Consider the following 20,659-nt stretch of genomic DNA (forward strand, 5'->3'; position numbering starts at 1 on the left):
TAGCTTCCATTTGTACATCTGAAAATCACCCTTTTAGATTATATTTTTGGGTAAGGATCACTCTTTCTCGCAGGATGGGAGGGCAGTTGTTCATTTCCTTGGTGAAATCCTGGCTATATATTCCTCAAGTCTCCCTCAGCTTATTTTAAGCTTCTTTATTTTCAGATCTTTGTGTTGCAGCCAGTGTGTCTCTGACTGATGACTCTAGTCTACAGGATTCCCTTCAGTCTGTCTATGCTGTTCTTACATTGGTTTATTGGTCATTGATGAAGAATACAAGGCAGCCTGCTCCCAACAAAGTTGAGCTTCCAATTCAGCAGCTTCCCTAGTCCCTGCCAGAACAAGGGGCAGCAATGAAGGACTCTTTTAAGTAAGTGGGCACAACTTCCAGGGACTTTTAGAATAGTGCCACTTTAATCCAGGGAAGAAGTTTGGCCCTAGGAATCAATCACCATGAGGAGCAGAGTACTGGCATTAGGCCACCAGCTTGGCAACTTTCACTCTTTGGCATTAACTCCTTCATGGTAGCAGCCTCTACTACATTGCCTTGTGTGTAGGTGAAAAGCAAACTGTCAAAACACAATGGAGTATAAAATTAACTCTAGTGGCTATTTTTCTTCTAGCACACTCTCCAACTGGCTGAAACCCTGCTACCTCCTTCAGAGATTTTGAAGTGAAGGTTTTCTAAAAATAGCTGTGACTGTTCATTTTTAACATGTACTTTTACTCTTCTGATGTCAAGGCAAATTTTATAAAAAAACCCAAAGCTTAAAATAGATTACCCTCTTCTGTGCTGTTGTAAAAATATTGATAACATCTGAAGGGCTGGGACACAGGTCTGAACAACAAGTTTGAAATATCTAGACTCTCAAGAGCTTCAGCTTCATATCCCAGCCCTACATCCTTGGAGCTAGGTACATTGGGCTGGACTTGCTTGTGCACTCTGGCTGCTCTGCACTATTCTAGTGGCTCTACAGCTGGCCAGGTGTACATATGGAAAGATTTGCTGGGAGAGCTGTATCAGTACACTATACCGGCAAATTGATCCAAATTGTCATTGGGCGGTGCAGCTTTTTTCAGCCTTCCGAGTGAAATAAACTTCTGGAAAAGTGCATTTTTGCTGGCACGTTATGTTGGTCACGTCACACCTCATCACATCTCTGACCAACACAGCTGTGCTAGCAGAAGTTAACAGGAAAGAACTGGCCTAAGCAGCCATAAATCCAGTCTATCTGTCTGGTTAAACTGAGTTTAGGGTTGGTTTGTGTCACTGGATTGGTGCAAAACTGAAGCATACTGGTGAATAATCTGGCCAGTAGAGTGCTATTTTACTGTGTGGTGGTCATATGAGGCATTACAAATCCAAGTTTTGTCTGCTTTCTGTGGTCCATACAGATCCTACAGCACGTTCCATAATGGTAAGGGTTTGTCCTGCTGTCCTTGACCAAAACTCCCTCTTACATCAAACTCTTATGCTGGTTGCTTGCTTCCCTCTACCTTAGAGTGGCTGTGTTTTGAAAATAAAGTTATTGTAGCCATGCAAATGTCATCTTTTAAATTCTTCTAGAAATTGCATTGCAGTGTTCTCCATTTTATTGGGAATAACCTGAGAACATAAGCCATCTTTATATCTGATTTTTGTTGGTTACATTAGCTGGCCTGGTCTGTGCTATTTATAAATACTATCTGAACAAATACCCAAAATAATCTTTGACAAATGATTTCTGACTAGTGGCTAGAAGGCTTCACTCATTAGGAGCAGACAGTGTGAGGTTTTAGTTACATGTTTCACAGTATCGGCTAGATTTTTAACACTGCTAGTTAGGACAAAACTGTAATTATTCTTCTCCTTGATTGTAAAATGTGTCCAGCATAAGAAGGTAGCTGCCCTCTGAATTGAATACAAGGCCTTGATAAATGAGGGAGCAAAGGAATGTGGTTTAGCAACTATTCAGAATTAGCCAAATGACTTGCAGGAGCTATCAAGTGTGACTAACTATGGTTGCAAATTTGCCAAGATTCATTCACTGGCTAAGAATACTTCTTTTGGAGTAATTTTCATGCAATTTCTAAAATACTTCACTTTTGTGATCATGGTTTTGTAGTGTGAACTATTTTCAGTAGTTTTATTTTTAATAGTTTATTTTATGTATTTCTTTCTTTTCTGTAATTATTTACATGGCTGCAGGAAGACAGCCCTGAAATTGAGAAATCTTGTGTGTGTGAAGCCTCGGGACCCCCCCAGGAAGGTCAACATCCACGTTAGGGACTTTACTGCTATTTGATTACACTTGTATCATAGCAATCCCATTTAATATCTTCCAACACGCCCAGCAGCCCTACTCCTATAGGCAGGGCACGCTGTCACCGCGGCCCATACAAAGCAGCATATGGCCTAGTAGTGATGGAAAAATGATTCCCTACGTCCAGGCCCAGAGAGAGGGGGAGGGGGAGGGGATGCCGTAGCGTCAGCGGGTCACGTGACAGTGAGTGGCGCAGCCTGTGCAAGCCGCGAAGAAGGCGGCGGCGGCGGCGGCTGCAGCTGCAGTTTTCTTTTCCGCTCACTGCAAAAGCCCAGCCCCGCACTGAGCCCCACGTGCCTGTGTCTGCAACGCGCCTTGGGGGAAGCAGGCGTGTTACGAGAGTCACGGTTTAAACACTCCGCGGGGATGCTGAAGAACAGGCTCTGTCTGGGGTTTAAGCATCCCTGTAACCCGAACGCTAATCCCCCTTTGCCGTGTCTGCTTCCCTGACTCCTTCCCGGCAGCCCCGGTTATTTATGTGCCCGGAGTACCGGGAACCACTCGCTCTTTAAGTGCAGGAATGTCTCCGGCTCTTGCTCTCGCTGGAAATGCCCTTTGCAGGACGCGGTGGCAGCAGGCGCCGGAGTTTTGGCTGGATCTTCTCTTGCTACCAAACAAACGGGTTTCTAAGGCGCTTGAAATAAGTAACATACATGGGGAACGTGCAGTGATGTAGCATTTTGGGGGCGCTGGAAAGCCCACCTTCTTTGTCTGCCCACTGACTGTCCATCACGGTGCCTAGGAGACTGTTTCTTCCCTAATGCTGCAGAGCCCTCCTGTAACAGCCAATCCCAACGCAGGAAGTGGGCAGGTTTTACTCTGTCACTATCCCCTGTATGGAAAAAGCCTCTGCATCTTTTTTTGCTTGGTGGGGGGAGAGGAGGAAGAAGCAGGCTTCCTGCAGTTTAAACGCTTTTCGTGCAAGGGAAGAGGAAATTAAACAAAACAACACAACCCCAGCCTTTAAATCGTTCATGTGAGAGTTGTGTTTGTGTCCTGACTGCTTTGGTGTTCAGCAAACCGTTTAATTATTTTACTTAATCAGACAGGATGATAGCTGCCCAGCTTCTGGCCTATTTCTTCACAGAACTGAAGGATGATCAGATCAAAAAGGTAAGTCAGTAACCGAATATTTGCACCCCAATGGCCGATTTATTTTCCATAAAGATGTCTTTGTGTTGTCAGTGGCCGTCGTGTGCTTCCAGTTGATGAAAAGATATTTGTTAGAAAAGCTGAATGTAGCAAAATCGGAAATATTTGCTCTAATAAAATGAATCATCTTGTCTAGTGCATGTGTGGTGTTTTAGAAAAGTGGTGGAGCCTTGAGTTTGTAAAATTTGAGAGGTATAACCCCTAAAAAGCTGAGTAATATGCTGCAGTGTCCTTGAAAGAAGGATGTAGATGTCATTTCTCCACTGAGCAGTCCCTCCAGGGCCTTTTGTAGAATAGTCTAAAATAGACAAATACGGTCAGTCAGTCTCATAATATGTAACTGAATGAACGGCAAATGTTTTATTACACTGGGAATTCAAGGCCCCAGGCCAATTATTATTTAAAAATTAAGTTCTCTTAACTGTAATTTATTTTTAAATTAGAGTCCTAACCAAAAAAACTGCTTATTTCTTGTTGTTAATTAAAGTAATCTTTTTAGCTAGCAATTGAGTGAAAGAACTGAGCTGAATGTAACATTTAAAATGTAGACTGATAATTTATTCACAAATTTGAAACAATTTATTTATTTTCTTATTAAAGTGACAAATAGGGGTCACACTAGTTTCCCCTAAGGTTATTTTACATAGTTATGCTGTGTCCTCATGTCTCATAGGTGGTCCCTTATTGAGATGGGCCTCTATATAGAGGTGAAATATTCTGTTTTTAGTATCATCAGAATCATGTTTTTAGGCCTCTTACAGGAGGAGGCCCAACATTTCATCACACTAGGTGTAGTGCCACTGTGGGGGTAGGCTATAAACACAGACTTTGCAGAAATATTAAAGAAAAAATATAAAAGTTTCCTTATGCTGCAGAATTTGTAATGACTGTAAGGTATTTTAACTACATTTGATGTAGTTTTGTTGTCAGTGTTATTGCAGCCGCATTTGAAAACAAAAAGAGCTCTAATTATCAGGAAGTCATTTCCCCGTGAGGAAGTCACTTCCACCTGCATCACTTCAATATGTTTCTTTTTATTTCTTTGTAAACAACAGCATATATAGAGGTGATCACTCCTTTTTTATTAGTCCTTGCACAGACGTGTCTTACAAGAATGTGAGTTCAAAATGAATTCAAGTCACAAACAATTTTAGATTTTATGTTGTGCCTTATGAATGTATGGGGCAACGGTAATATTTTTATAGTGAATTGACAGAGGCTGTGTTAAAAAGCATGATTTTTAAGCAGTTAAGGGGAATATTGTTGTGTGCCAGTTAGTTGCATGGTTTTACTGTTTAACAGCATAGTACAAAATGGGTGTGGAGTTCTGGGTAAATAGATTGTAAAATAGTATTACCTTATTTCTGAGTACTACTAGTTGCCTGGGCGTGGTGATTTAACATGAAAAGGAAAAGCACAGTAGTTTAGCTGAATAGTTAGCAATGCTGGAGATTTTGGTACTAGGACCAAAAAAAAAAAAAAGTTTGACTTTCTGAAGAAGCTCAGTGGCCTTTCACAAACAGATGCCCTACCCTGGAAGATTCCACTGACCCTTTCTGTGCCACATTTGTCCATATTATGTGGATTTGAGGGGAGAAATGGGGAGACGGAGAGAGGAATGTTACTAAAGGTGCATGTAAGATTTTTTGTAAAACTCTGAATAATGTGGCTGTGTCCTTTTCTGTTAATGTTGCAAATGTGCATTTTTGTAGTAATATCTGAGCTTGTCTGCTTAGACTAGGGAAATTTGCACCTGTGTGACTAGATTGATGTTGCTACATTGGTGTAAATGATCAGCAAAGATGCACTGCATTTGTGCAATTTACCCCAGTAACTAGCCAAGATGAGTCACACTGGTGCATGCCACATCTTACACTGGTGTATCACATCCATGCTGGGGTTTTCTCCTGTGTAGTTACAGGTAACTACACCAGTGAGCAAAAAACAAAACCATCAAAAAGCTATTCCTCCTCTTCCCACGATAAAAGAGAATAAAAAACTCCCAACAAAAACTGCAAACTTAGACAGGGCCTAAGAATGTGCTTTATTTTTAAAAGTTGCTTCTTGCAGTTTTAGGTCTATTGTTTGATTGGGTTTTCCCCATCAAAAATCCCTGTAGGAAGTAGAGGATTAGGAATAACTGTTTAGTCTGGAGGAAGATCCTGGATCTGCCTTCTCACAGAATTTTTCTATTACCTGAATCTATGCGACATGTATATTTGTTTTCTTGAAACACTTTTACACACCACTTACTGCTCCAGAGTAACATGCCTGAGTAAAGCATAATCTGTTTTATTGTTGTTATATTTAACAATCCAATATAAACAAAAAATCACGACCACGTGGAGGTGGTTCGTACACAAGATGTCACAAGCTTTACATTTACTGCATCTGAAATGCTTGTTATGGTGCATGCTGATATAGTGGAAGAAACCATTGTGATGGGGGTTTTTAGAAATATAGATAGCTATTGTATAAGTTAAAATCCCATTTAGATTGCACACAAATCTAAGCATATAAGTAAAATATTTCTATATGTGCACGCTACTCAGAATCTATTGATATTGAAGCTAAGAACAACCCCCCCTCCCTCCCAGCCTCCTTTTAAAAATAAATAAATAAATAATCAGTTTTGCAAGGTTTATGAGGGTGCTGGATGGATCAGAATTCTAGTCCTGTTCTGAGCCTGAAAATAGTGGAAGGTGAACTATGCACTATGTTGACCTGTGATAGTGGTACAATTGTACTTATCCTTAGTATATTGCACAGACGAATACTTGCATTCATTTCTCATTTTCAGCTCCCTCCTAGCTGTGCTTTCTCCTCCCCAAAAGGGGGAGGTCTCTTTTATTCCACTCAGACTGATTTGTTTCCACCCCTCACTCACCACCCCTCTATTACCTGCGTCCCCTATAACTTTTTACTGCTGCACATCCATATCATTCCAACCCTGAATGCAGGCCTGAACTGTTAATCTGAGTCTCCTCTGCACTAGTTCTTGGCCTGAGGTTTAGGTGACAGCCGGTAGTGCAGGTGGTGAGTCACACTGAATGCCACCATAGGGCATGGAGGATAAGGAAGGATTATCAGCAAAGAAGGGACAAGGTAAGCTGGAACTTGTTCAGCCTGAGTTCCACATGTCACTGAGATACAGAGCATAGAAATTTTCCCTCTTCCACAGAATCTTTGTGGTCACGTAATACAGGCAGTACTCTAGTGTCATTCCCCTGGTAGTTAACCAGTTTCCTCAGAGTCAGTAACTTTAAGGATCTGTACTATAGCAGTTACCTTTGCATAGTGCGGTTCATTGTGGCTAGATATAGTATGGAGATGATATGATTCTGAGACATGTGGAATACCTAGGTATAATGAGTTAAGAATACCGCCTCCAGCTTAACTTGAATATAGATATAAAATTTGTTTTTCTTTGTTTAAGATGGGCCCTTGAAGGAGAGCTCCACTAATTTTGCTTAGTAGTGTCTGGAAAATTTTAAAGTTAGGAATCACCATGATGTGGAAAGAACATAGTGTGTGTTTCATGGGCAGAAATAGTGTGTTATATGTGAACAAAATTTGTGGGGCTGTAATATATGAAAAAGGAGCCACTTCCATATAAAATCATGTGTCAATATATGATCTCATGCAAGTCCAATATGTAAACCAAGCTAAAAGTATACAGTAGCATTAATAGGTATATAAGATGCATATAGTTTTGTTCCATGTGGGATAAACTGAAATGAATTTGAAAACTCACTTTTTCATTATAATTGGTATTGACGAGCCTTTTGCTGATAGCAGCTCTGGTGGCAGTCCTAGGGCAAAATTTTAGGATAGGTATGGCAAGTTTGTCTCTGTGCACATATGCTGATTAAGACCTGATCCTGCAAAGAATTAAGCATAAAAGGTTCAGAAAAGGGCAACAAAAATGATTAGGGGTATAGAACAGTTTCTGTGTGAGGAGAGATTAATAAGGCTGGGACTTTTCAGCTTGGAAAAGAGGTGACTAAGGGGGGATATGATAGAGGTCTATAAAATCATGAGTGATATAGAGAAAGTAAATAAGGAAGTATTATTTACTCCTGCTCATAATACAAGAACAAGGAGCCACCAAATGAAATTAATAGGTTTAAAACAAACACAAGAAAGTATTTTTTCACGCAACGCACTGTCAACCTCCGGAACTCCTTTCCAGAGGGTATTGTGAAGGCCAGTACTATAAAGGGCTCAAAAGAGAGCTAGATAGATTCATGGACGATAGGTCCATCAATGGCTATTAGCCAGGATGGGCAGGAATGGTGCCCCTAGCCTCTGTTTGCCAGAAGCTGGGATTGGGTGACAAGGCATGGATCACTTGATGATAACCAGTCTGTTCATTCCTTTTGGGGCACCGGTTATTGGCCACTGTCAAAGGACAGGATACTGGGCTTGATGGACCCTTGGTCTGACCCAGTATGGCTGTTCTTGTGTTCTTATGATCTTATGTACTGTGAGAGACCAGAGGGGTGAAGTAATATATTTTATTGGACCACATTCTGTTGATGAAAGTGTGGAGAGAGTGTCGCTTGAAAGCATCTCTCTTTCAGTAACAGAAGGCAGTCCAATTAGGGTTGCCAGGCGTCCGGTTTTCGACTGGAATGCCCGGTCAAAGAGGGACCCTGACGGCCCCAGTCAGCAGTGAAGTCCAGTCGGCAGCACAGCCAGACTAATGCAGGCTCCCTGCCTGCCCTGGCAGCGCACAGCTCCTGGAAGCAGCGACATGTCCTTGAAGCCCCCAGGCACAGAGGCCAGGGAGGCTCCGCGCACTGGACCCACCCCGAGCGCCGGCTCTGAAGCTCCCATTGGCCAGGAACTGTGGCCAGTGGGAGTTGCGGGGGCAGCGCCAGTGGGTGTGGGCAGCGCCTACTGTGCAGAGCCACCTGCCCGTATCTCCGCCTAGGGACCGGACATGCCAGCCACGTATGGGAGCAGCACGGAGCCAGGGCAGGCAGGGAGCTTGCCTTAGCCCTGCTGTGCTGCCGACCGGGAGCTGCCTGAAGTAAGCGCTGCCCAGCTGGAGCCCTCATCCCCCACCCCAACCCAGTGAAGAGGGTGAGGGAAAACAAGTGATAGAGGGAGAGGGGCTGGAGTGAGTGGGGGCGGGGCCGCAGGGTAGGGGCGGAGCCTTGGGGAAGGGAAGGGGCAGGACTGTTTGGCTTTGTGCAATTAGAAAGTTGGCAATCCTAAGTCCAATAAAAGATATTACCCCACCCATCTTGTCTCTGTAATATCCTAGGGCCACAACAACATTGCAAAGAACTTTGTGATCATTCTAATTGACTTTAGTGTAACAGCTCACAGTACAGAAAGTTGAGCAGGTATATAAGTCTTTGCGGGATCAGGGCCTGGTCTTTCAAAAGGCTGAGTACTTTTGTTTTCTATTAGCTTACCACTGCATTTGTAAATCTATGTGTGAAGTTTAAGATTTTGCCAATTTTCTATCTAGTCAAGGAGCTATTAATTTTTACTCATTGGGTGCCTGACAAAATCTCAAAATAGATAATGAAATAAAAAAGAAAAAAACTCCTTAAAAATGCAGGCAGTGTGATGTAAATGACAATAGTTTGGATATAATAAAATTAATAGAATTAACTACCCAGAATCACTGCTGTATAGGAGATACAAACTGAGCAATATGTAATTGAAAAGGGAAAAGTCTTGCAACGTTTAAACTATTTTTATTAATGCATTTTTTACTCCTGATGAATATTCCTCACATTTAAATGAGCATGCTGCATGAACAACTGTATGGTAGGAGTGTATGCATAAGTTAATAACTTCCCTATAAGGACTGTGTGACTAAAATAGGTGCTAATGATCTTTGGAAATCTTTATAAGAAGGAGGCCTCTCTCTGTCCATGGGTATGCATGAGACTCCCATTAGTGTCATTGCAAACTAGACGTGCATCTAAGGGCAGTTATTGGTCCTTAGTAGCTGAGTAGGTGTTTACGTAGAAATGTGAGCACATACAATTAGTTATATTTATCTACAAATCCACTGCATGATTGTTTCAGTTCTTGGAATTCAAGAAGTCTTTTCTAATGTATGAAAATGAATCAGCATTACATGTTTTAGTGAAGAAAAATTACATGTATACTATTTTGTTTATAGCACCCTCCATTTAAAAAAATAGTTAATATACTTTTGAAATCAAACGGAAACTATTAAGTCTTTTGTAGGGCTCCAGGTTTACACTATCATGAATTATGGCATTTTTCAGGACGTGCCAGCTGTTGATAAAGGGACAAATTCTGCTGTTTTGCATCAGTGCAGCCATTCACTTCAAAACTAACTGCGAACCCTTTGGAAGGCAACTTCTCTTCCCTTCCCTATAAGTTCCTCAGAACTATCTCCCAGTGTGCCCAGGCAGCAGCAGCAGCCAGATCTTCACAGAAGGTCTTCCCTGCTTGAAATCAGGATAAGCTCCACTGGTGCAAGTACAGGCTTTGCCTGTATGCACTAGGGATTGTGCCAGGCAGCTGCACCAATGGGTGTGTAATCTGGGCAAATTCTGTTTCAAGTATTGTATGTTGGGCAATAATGAGAGGATGCCGCACTTGTAAAACTAAACAGGCTCTTTAATGAGAGAGCTATTTACAGAGATGCTGCAGCTTCAGTTAGCTGTCAAGCCATGTGCATACAGATTGGCTTGCCGATGCCTTCTCCAAACTCTTCTGCAACCTGAGCTCAAGGCTGGTCCTCAGTGTTTTGCAACTCAGGGCAGAAAACGTTTTTGGTGTTTCCCTAACAGCTGAGCTACAATACCCAAAAAGCCAACAAAAAACTCCCAGCCCAAACAAACTAAAATCAGACCAGCACCTCCCCAGGTGTTCATTTGGTGCCGCCTTTAATGTTTGTCCCTGCAGCCTGTGCTCCTGCCTCCTAATTCCACCCAGGTTGCTTCATTGCCAGTCTAGAGAAGGTCTAAATAGTTTCCAGATGAGGTCTGGCTGGGAACACCTTATTAAACCTCCTATTCAGCAAAGTGCCACTTTCCTAATTGTGGCCTCTTAGAAAACATTTTCCAAAGTGTCCCTTAACTGGATATTGTGCATGAGCTACTTAATACTTGATACTTAACCAAAAAATGGAGAGTTTGTATTATTTGTAGTGATTTTTCTTGTAGTTCCTGCTTAATTAGTAGCCCTGTAAGGGGAATGAATTCAAGAAAACAGTGCCCGTCTCCTTCCTCTCCCGCCACACCCTTATACTTGGTAGAATGACTGTAATCATTTTCCTTCAACAAAGAGAGCTGGCTGGTTTGTTAGAAGTGGAATGCATTGGAGCGATCTGTTTTGAAGTGAGATTTTTCCATGGATCTCAGTGTGCATCTCTGTGTACTCCCAAGATCCCTACCCTAATTGTGTAACTGCAGGAAAAGTTGCCATTGATTTTTCAGAATGAGAAAAATATCCACCTTTTACTGTACATGGTGTTTGTTTAGCTTTATGTAGCAATGGTACATTGTCCTAGAGGTTGTCAGCTCAGGCTAGTTCGGTCTTGATTTCCTTTCTTCGAACACCCTCGCTAAAGTTCATGTAAACAGTATTGGTGGATCACTTCTTTAGCCTTCAACACGTTATTGTAAATGGGAGGCAGGAGGTGGAGCGTCTACAGAGTTTATTTTAGATGCATGACAAGATACTATAAAGTATCTAACAGCCAGTTAGATCATTACATGAGCAAGGAGATTATGGACCGTCGAGACTCAGAATGACAGTGTAGTCTGATGACGGTACAGCCTTAATTAGTGTCCCCCCCTCTTCACTTTAAAAAGACAGTACATCAGGCCTCTTGCATATGGCTGAGTGCTGGAGACTGATGCCTTCTGTTTATTCTCAGAAAACCTGTGGCATGGGTAGCAGCAGGGCAGGGCTCCTCACCCTTTCACCATTATGCCTCAGCTGTTCTGGAGAGACAGCCTTGAGCAGTCTCCAGAATCAATGATTTCTTGGTCTGTTTATTGAAACTGCCCACGAGAGCGCCATCTGTGGTGGTTTCTGTGATGAGGATACTCCTCCACTAGGAGCGGGACTGAGCACCAACTCATTCCAGTGTTCCGAACGTGAGATTGTAACAGCATCCACCCACTACTGATATGGGCTGGATTCAGACAGATGATTTCAAGATCAGATGGCTAGTGTTTAGGTAGAACCCTGGATAAATTAATATAATCTGCCACTTATGGGCTACTATGTGGTATTATTTCTTGTAATTGCTGTGTCTAATTTTTTTTCCAATTTATCTTTGGATAACTTTCCACTTCTGATAAGCTTCATATTATATGCTTTACAACATTCAAGGATTGATAATAAAAAGGGTTCAATCTAACTTTGACGCAGAGGGATTAGGATGCAGCCCTATCAATTTAAGATGAGACCAAGTGAGATCTGGCAAGCTAAATTATGGTTAGACCTGGTCAGTGCAAGAGAAATCTAAGGTGCTACAGGAAGTGTTTTTGGTGGTTCAGTAGTTCAGAGCACTGTTACATGAATGCTTGGTCATTATGTTAGGGTGCCTTGTTCTGTCACATGTGCCATCTGAGGTTGAGATGTCCAATTGAGATTTTGATCACTTGTGATTGAAATACTTTTTGCAAGAGTAATTGCATTGGGACTGGTTTCCTGGCCAAATTGTATTTTGGGCCCTAATTACATTCTGACTAGCTATATTCTCCTTAAGCTGGAGAATAGTACTCTTCATCACTTTCTGCCTTACACCCACACACTAAACAACAGTTTATGTTCATATGTATATATGATGTGTGAGAGTACATTATGGTGCTGGTGTGGTAATCAAAGCCGTGCTTTTGAATGATAGATATTAATATTACCTAATTATATACAAGATTAAAGGAGAGGGTCTTGACAAAGGAACCTCATGTGTCTGACATGTGTTTGCCACTGCAGGCACATTGATTGTCAGGTACATGGGTTGCATTTTAATGCTCTGGACCATATAGTAAGCTATGCTTAGTACAGAGGGTAAAAGAGGCCATGTGATGTGGAAAGAGTTGCTTCAGGCTGATGAATTTCTAGGCCAATATGTACAAGCCAGACAGTAAACTGTGCTAGAGTAGAAGCTGATGGTAAACAGGAATGGGACACAGATGTCTTTTAACCAGATCTCTGAAGGTTGAATTGTTTCTCTGAAGCATCACTGCTGCTGTTATCCTCTTTGAAGATGAAGAGGATTTGTGTAATATTGTGAACAAAACAGTGCTGGGCGTCAGGGGAAGCTGGAACTCTCACCTCTTTCCAGTGGTATAATTTCCTATTTCTAACTATCTAGGGTTGTGAAACAATGAACTGTAAAACTGACATTTTTGTGTACCGAAAAGCTGGCAATGACCCTGGGCTGAGTTACCCCCGGCCTTGGGCTGGGGTAATTTTAGAGGGGTGTGTGGGGATGTGGCTCTTTGAAGTTGCTCAAGGATTAGAATGCTCGAATAAATTCTGGAGACGTGGATTAGTGAGCAAGAGCAGATGAGTCAGTCAGAGGGTGCGTGATAACCTGCAGATCCATGAAATTAATTGATCATATTGCCTCCACATATTAGATGTGTTCTTATGCTTTTATATAATATACAATAAATGTGTATAAAAACATTTTTGGATCCTTTGTGATGAAAGGCACTAAATATGAGAGGATAATATATACAGGAAATAAATCCCCCCAACCACTAAGATGAGAATAGATGTTAAAAAGGGAGATTTTTATCCTAAACTTTCAGTTCATCAACAGTCCAAAGAGTTAAATAACTTGGGAATGAGCTTTCCTTGCCTCTTCAGATTAATCCAGGTGGTTTCATTAATAATTACAGCTGTTTCTGTTGCTGTTTGGCAATGCCAGCTCATAGCTGTGTGCAGATGTGGCCAGGAAGTTTTGTAACCCCGAGTCTTGCAGGGTGGATGAAGCTTAGCCAGACTGGCTCCTTTGTGGTTCCCACAGAAGTTTGAATGTGTTGCTTTTTGATGCTACACACATTTTGTCTTGGGATCACATGGCAAATGCTGACAGTTTGTCTAGCTGTCTTAGTAGCTGTTGTCTCCTGACATCTCTTGCTCTGGGGAATGTTTGTACAAATAATATCTTTGGCATAGCAGATGGGAGCAGAAGCCCATATAGTGCTGCATGCTGGACAGTGGATTCTATCCTTCCAGCAGTTGTGTGTGCAGATGTTGTAGACTGAGGGCAAAATTGGGTCTATTATGTTGAAATGCTTGTATTCCTTAGTGTGGATATGCAAAAATTGTGACTTTGTCTCTGTCAGTTATCACTGCCTTGAATGCTACTGTAGTTTACTGCACTACTTCATTTTTTCTTGGGAGAGAATCAGAGAAATGAGGACTCTGCTCACTGGCTATTTTCTGATCAAATAAGCTATTGAATAGTTCTGTTGATTATTTTCTTGCTCATCTTAATATTAGTCTATAAGGTGCCATAGGATTCTTTGCTGCTAACAGACGTTTTGCAGCATGAGCTTTCGTGGGTGAATACCCACTTCTTTGGATGCAAGTCCAGACTAACACGGCTACCCCTCTGATACTTGACATCTTAATATTGTAATTGCTGAATTGTAAAAGAATTAATTTGAAGCCTGTTGGGGATTTATGTCATGTCTTTGAGGCAGGTGCTTTTGTGGACGAGGGAGAATATTTTAATAAGAAGCAGCAAAGCAGAGAGAGTTATTCATTAACATTTCTGTGCAGAATAATTTTAAAACACTGATATTTGTATTCAGAGAAGCAGCACATACCTGAATCTAGAAATGATCCAAATCTGGAATATTGAATTCAAATCTCAGTACCTCGTTGGTATTGGGTTTGTTTCCATAGTTCTAAATGTGTCCCAGTGGTTTTGGTTCCATTCTGGATTCAAAACCAGACTGGACATATACTATGGTTATAGTTTGGATGTGATCAGTGATCTTGCAAGATTTTCTCCATGTTGTTTTTGTAAATGTTAACCAAATCAGTAATGATCCGTTTGAGCCTTCTAACCTTGTCTACAGTGGGCTCTTAACAACTCTGCTACTTCAGGTCAACCTTCTGCAAAATGTATATAATAGAGTCTACAGTCCTGTGGCTTCTGGGGTAGATACTCTGGTGAATTGGAGAGTAGTTTATACCGTATCCTCGGGGCTGGCTCTAGGCACCAGCAAACCAAGCACCTGCTTGGGGTGGCACATTTTCAGGGGCGGCATTCCGGCCATCTTTTTTTTGCTTCAGGCGGCAAAAGCCTAGAGCTGGCCCTGGCAGCAGCTGTGCGGGGGGCTCCCTGGGGCCACTGCAGTTTGTGCCGCGGGGAGCAGCGCCCGCACATTGTGGTTGGGCTGGGCAGGCTCCGAGCGGGGGACACTCGGGCTGGGGGTTGCCCTGTGGGGCACACGGAGCCGCCTGCAGGTGCGGCAGGGCGAACAGAAGCAGCAGCAGCAGTGGGGTCATAGATGGTGGAGCGCTGCCATGCAGGGCCCACGTCCTGCTTTCCGGGGCTCCACTCCCTCTGGGGCTACCCTGCCCCGGCTCCTCAGCCCTCTGCTGGGGCAATCCCCCACTCTGCCCTCCTAGGTCCCGGCCAATCCTGGAGGCGGGAGCCCTAACTGGAGGGACCCTGGGCTGAGGCGCGGCCCAGGAGCCCCGCTGCTTACCCCGACCCTGCCAGCGCTGGACTGGCTGGAGGCGAGGGGAGAGCGGGCAGAGTCAGCCCTGGTTGAGGGGAGCCCAGGGCTGGGACGGCAGGGGGTGTGGGTGGGGTCGGGGGGAGAACCCACTGCTGGGGAGGCAGGGGATGCGGGTGGGGGAGGGCACTAGTGGGGGTGTGTGTGAGAACCCAGGGCTGGGGTGGGGGGCAGCCAAAATGTTTTTTGCTTGGGGCGGCAAACAACCTAGAGCTGGCCCTGTGTACCCTTGATTCATTCTGAGCTATGCTCCACAAGATTATGAAGAATTCAGATTCCAAAGGTTTTTGGAACTGCTGCTACTACATAATGTATTTAAATGCCTTTGTGACACTCTACTCTGGGAACCAGATCTGCAAGCCACAGTTACCTCACTACCGTAATAAGTTTCAGAGTAGCAGCCGTGTTAGTCTGTGTCTGCAAAAAGAACAAGAGTACTTGTGGCACCTTAGTGACTAACAAATTTATTTCAGCATAAGCTTTCGTGGGCTACAGTGCCACAAGTCTCTAAGGTGCCACAAGTACTCCTGTTCTTTTTACCTTAATAAGAGTGCTTTGCTGGAGACAGACCAGTAGACTCTGCCAGTCCTAACTGTGCCTTGCATAAGTGAGCCCCAATTCCTGAGTTCTCCAGGGATGTCTCTATGCTGTGTCCGCTCCCTCTCACTGAGCACTCACAGAAATTAAGTTTTCTACCTCCAAAGAGCCAGAGCACACACCAGTCTGTTAGTTTGGCTGAAATCCCTGCACTGGGCTAGCTTTGTAATAAAACAAGAATAAGCTTATTAATAAAGAAACAGATTTAAGTGATACCAAGGAAGAATTAAGAAGATAGGAAAGAATTACAAACAATACAAAAATAACACACTTTCTGGTGCCTACAACTTAATTTTAGCAAGCTATGTCTTTGCCTAAAATGATTTCTCGCTTGCATCAAGCTACCTGCATCTCTAGCCCTCCAGACAAGAGGATCTAGTGTTCACGGAATCAGAGGGTACTGCCTCCTTTCCCTCCCACAGGTGCTGGATAACTAGAATGTCTGGCTATGGCTACACTTGCACTTCAAAGCGCTGCCGCGGCAGCGCTTTGAAGCGCTAAGTGTAGTCAAAGCGCCAGCGCTGGGAGAGAGCTCTCCCAGCGCTGTCCGTACTCCACCTCCCTGTGGGGAATAACGTACAGCGCTGGGAGCCGCGCTCCCAGCGCTGGGGCTTTGACCACACTGGCGCTTTGCAGCGCCGCAATTTGCAGCGCTGGAGAGGGTGTGTTTTCACACCCTGCTGCAGCGCTGCAAATTTGCAAGTGTAGCCATGGCCTCTGTCTTTTTGCTCCCCTTATTTCTCAAAATCCATCCGAAGAAGTGGGTATTCACCCACGAAAGCTCATGCTGCAAAACGTCTGTTAGTCTATAAGGTGCCACAAGATTCTTTGCTGCTTTTTCAAAATCCATTGTCTTTGTCTCAAGAGCCAGGAAAGCCTCCTGAAAATTCAGAATCTGGTGTCTCCCCCCTGCCCACTCCCTCCAGTGTGCTCATCAAGCTTTCCTCTGCTGCTTGTTAGCTTGATTGCTTTGTTTACCTTATGTGTAATTTTACTTGTCCTTAGCTTGTAGTCAAGCCATGCAGACAAATAAATCCGCATTCCCTTGTCTGAGGCAGGCTCATTTATCTACTGCCTCTAAAACATATTTTAAGAACTTATTTCCAGTACATATACATAATTCTTTATACGCAACCCATACATACATCAGGCAATGAAATTCATGACTAGCATATCACCAGTTCTTATATGATACCTTACAAGGCACTGTTTGACTAAATCAACTGTATGTTGCCAGTGGGCATAAAAGGTGCTCATAGACTTTATTTACACTGGAACCTGAACTTTTGTCGTTCAGGGGTGTGAAAAAAAACACCTCCCACTTGAACAACAAAAGTTTTACTGACGAAAAGCGCCGGTGAGAACAGCGTTTTGCTTACAAAGCTACCGCCGCTCATTGAGGGGGAAAGTTTTTTGTCGGTGGGAGAGGTCTCTCCCACTGACGAACAGTGGCTACACTGCACACTTTTTAGTGGCATGGCTGTAGCAGCACAGCTGTGTCGCTAAACAGTGCGTAGTGTAGACATAGCCTCAGGTTCACAGCCTCCTATCCAAGGATCTCAAAGTATTTTCCACACGTTTAATTCTCTTTTTCACAGATCTTTCTCCTTTGGTCCCCATTGTTTACCCAGCCCAGTATTTATGGGGCCTAAATTGCAGTGAAACCTTTTCATAATGAAATTAGAGCCTCTTTGCTGTAAACTACTGCTTGTCCTTAAGCTAGGCTAATGATGATGATAAACAAGTCCCATGCTTCAGGGCATAAGCTGATTACCTTCACTACAACCAAGTGCATTAACTTATTTTGCTGGGGGGGGGTGGGTGGGGGGGAAGGGAGTTTCACCTAGTTTTAAACCTGAGGAAGGATGCTAGGGTAGATGTGCCTCTGCTCTAATTTGGTATGTCAGTTACTGTGTTCTTTTCTTTTTCTTTTTGAGCTAAAAGAATAGAAAACTTGTTGGTATTGGTTGTATTTCTCATTTGACTGGAGAATCCCAGAATCAAACTAGAAGAGTCACATGTTCAGTATATAAACATTTAATCTGCTGGAAAAATCCAGTTAAAGAAAAAAGAGTATCTGCATTCACACAAGCAAATGCAGGATTTTAACGTTTCTTTTCTTTTTTTCAGATTGATAAATATCTTTATTCCATGCGGCTCTCTGATGAAACGCTGGTGGATATCATGGCTCGCTTCAGGAGAGAGATGCAAAATGGTCTTTCTAGAGACTTCAATCCAACAGCCACAGTAAAAATGCTTCCTACATTTGTAAGGTCAATTCCTGATGGCTCAGGTAAGGATTAGAATATTGTGTGATGTGTTAATGTAACGCACTGCATGAAAATGTCTTTTTAAATACTTTGAAACCAAGCAAAGCATTTTACTCCCTGGAGAGCCTCATATGCATGTATTCATTCCAATGCATGGAACTAATTTGTGTAATTTCTTTACAGACCTATGCAAAATGGGTCACATTAAAGCTGGAAAAGAGATTTCCCCCTCCCCCCACACTTTTCTAGGTATTCTATCCATCAACACTCCCACACTGTTAATTGGATTGAAAACCTTCTTTTCATTACAGAATTGTTGTAGGTAAAATTATAGATTTTTTTTAAACGATTAGCAGTGGTCTATAGTGGCCTAGGGGTTTTAAAAGTGAACATATGAGTGAGTGTCTTATAAAAATACCACATATTCCTCACAACCCAAGGAGATGGTGTGTTAGTTTCTGATAGCAATTTTTGCTCTTATTTTGATTCTCACAGTGATTCATTTTCAATCTCTGTGTTATTTAATATACATGAGTTAGTAATTACACTGCATTTCTGCAGTTGTTTTAAATCTCTGTTTGCAGCATAGTTGTGCAGTCGTGTTGGGAGAACTGGTTGGGTTAAAACCAAGTTAATACTAGGCAGTGAAACGCTAAGCTGTATTGTGAGTGGGAATCTTTTATGGTTCTGCTCTGCTCTTGCTTCTTGTAGCTTAATACTAATTTTTTATGCTTGAAATTAGAGAACTGTGTTAAACATATTTTTCAAGTCCCCCACTTGTGTGCTGTTGGCTACTCTGATGAAATTTTCTAGTGTGCGGATTGCCAGCCCAAAGCCATTTTTCTGTTTAAGCCATGCATAGAAACTGCTGTAGCAGACCCTTGGTGAAGTGACCATGTATGGTTGCTATGGGAATGGGTTTTGCCAGGGTAGTGGGAGTGATCCTGGGTTGGGGGTCCATGTTTATGTAGATTCAGTAGCCCCAATGCCTCATGCAACGGATATGGAGAGTACATGGCTGCCATAGAGGGGTGATTCAGTAGTTCCGCACTCTGGCTATGAATGGGTTGGAATGGATTTCATTTTTCCACTCCCCCTGCAAGCTACCACACTGAAGTCAAATACTTAGACGTTCTACAGAGGGAGTGAATTTCACTGTATGTGTACGTGTTGGGTTGTATGTTGGCCTAAGAAGGAAGGAATGACATGGCTTTGACTGGGCTTGCATTCTGTGCTCCTGTTTGTTGGTGCAGAGAATGTATGTTCCTGGTGCCCAATGGCAGTTCTAACATTTTTGATGACCCTGAGCTTCAGATTTTCCTGCATCTTCTCTTCTTCCAGTCAAGCACAAATATATCCCCTATCCCACCAGCACTCAGTCGCTAGCACACTGAGTAAGTAAAACAAATAACATTATGAATTATTAAAAGACGTAAATACAGAACCAGAAGACCTTTAGGCACAATGCACCATGCTGCAGGATGGCTTAGGCCTGGAATAGGTGGGAGGTGTTGGGCATCAAGACTTGAAAACCATCGGGGTTGGACCTGGTGCAATAAGCCTGGTTCCAGGCAGTGCTGTTAGCGTCTCACTTTCATAAACAATAGCTTAACTCGCAATAAAAAATAAAATACAATAAAATAGTGACATCAAAATCCAATCCTTAGGCAGAGCCGAGATAGGAAAAAGTGTCTCATTTAGTCTCTCTCTCCATCAGGAGTACAAATGAATTAAAATATCGGTTTCATCATAAATATTACACGACTTACAAAAAGAAATGGCAAATATTATTCATGGATTGCTTTTATGGCTCAATTCTGTTCCCATTTAAATTGGTGATAATAAAACTCCCGTTGACTTCATTGGTTCACAAAGAAAGTGGTGTTCGTATGTGTGTTGCTGCACAAAAATAGAAGATGACACCAGCCTTCCCCAAGGAGCTTGTAGGCTATATCCAGTTCAGACACAGAAGTAGACTGTGCACTCTTGAAGTAGTGCAGGTTTTTAGTATCTATCTTTGGATAATAATCGAAAAACTAAATGATTATGCTGTGCAATATTTGTATAAATGCATGCCTGACTTAAAATATGAAAAATACAATATTTTCTGTACATAACTGTTGGCATCTGGGTTCCTGAAATTGCAAATACATTGTTCGTCGCGTGTCTTACATTCCCCACAAATGAAAAATCCAGTATTGAACTAATGAGACTAGAGTGCCCCTTTCATTTTTAACGATACAATGCTGTATGAAGGCTTTTTGCCCTGGCTCTTCTGTACAAAATCCTTTACCATAGTCATGGAAATGTGACTGTTATAACTCTGTTTAGACTCTAGTAAAAGATGCTGGACATAAGAACTCACCCATTGGATGAGCCAATAAAAAGCGGTACCAGGTGAAACTGCAAATGGGAAAATATTGAGCAGTTCATGGATTTCTGCGGCCTAGAAGCTAATGGACTCGGACCAGAGACAGATAGCTATTTTAGTGCCCTACACAGCCCCTCCGCTGGGGGGGGCTGTGTGGGGCCCTGCCCCAGGCTTGCGAGGGGGCTGGCCCCAGGCCTCAGTGGGGGACGGGGGGTGGTGGAGTGGGGCTGGCCACTTCCTGCGGGGAAG

At 42.8% G+C, this 20,659-nt stretch overlaps 1 protein-coding gene across 1 annotated transcript in view; it reads left to right on the forward strand.

Moving 5' to 3' along the window:
• The first annotated feature begins 2,589 nt into the window (after positions 1 to 2,589).
• Positions 2,590 to 20,659, forward strand: part of HK1 (hexokinase 1) — a 70,552-nt gene continuing 52,482 nt past the window's right edge. Inside the window, exons 1-2 of the mRNA XM_045023850.1 lie at positions 2,590 to 3,416; positions 17,900 to 18,062. Of these exons, the coding sequence (XP_044879785.1) occupies positions 3,354 to 3,416; positions 17,900 to 18,062 (226 nt within the window). The 5' untranslated portion in view covers positions 2,590 to 3,353. The remainder of the gene's footprint in view (positions 3,417 to 17,899; positions 18,063 to 20,659) is intronic.

Source organism: Mauremys mutica, chromosome 7 (genome assembly GCF_020497125.1).
Source record: "Mauremys mutica isolate MM-2020 ecotype Southern chromosome 7, ASM2049712v1, whole genome shotgun sequence".
Classification (NCBI taxonomy): Eukaryota; Metazoa; Chordata; order Testudines; family Geoemydidae; genus Mauremys; species Mauremys mutica.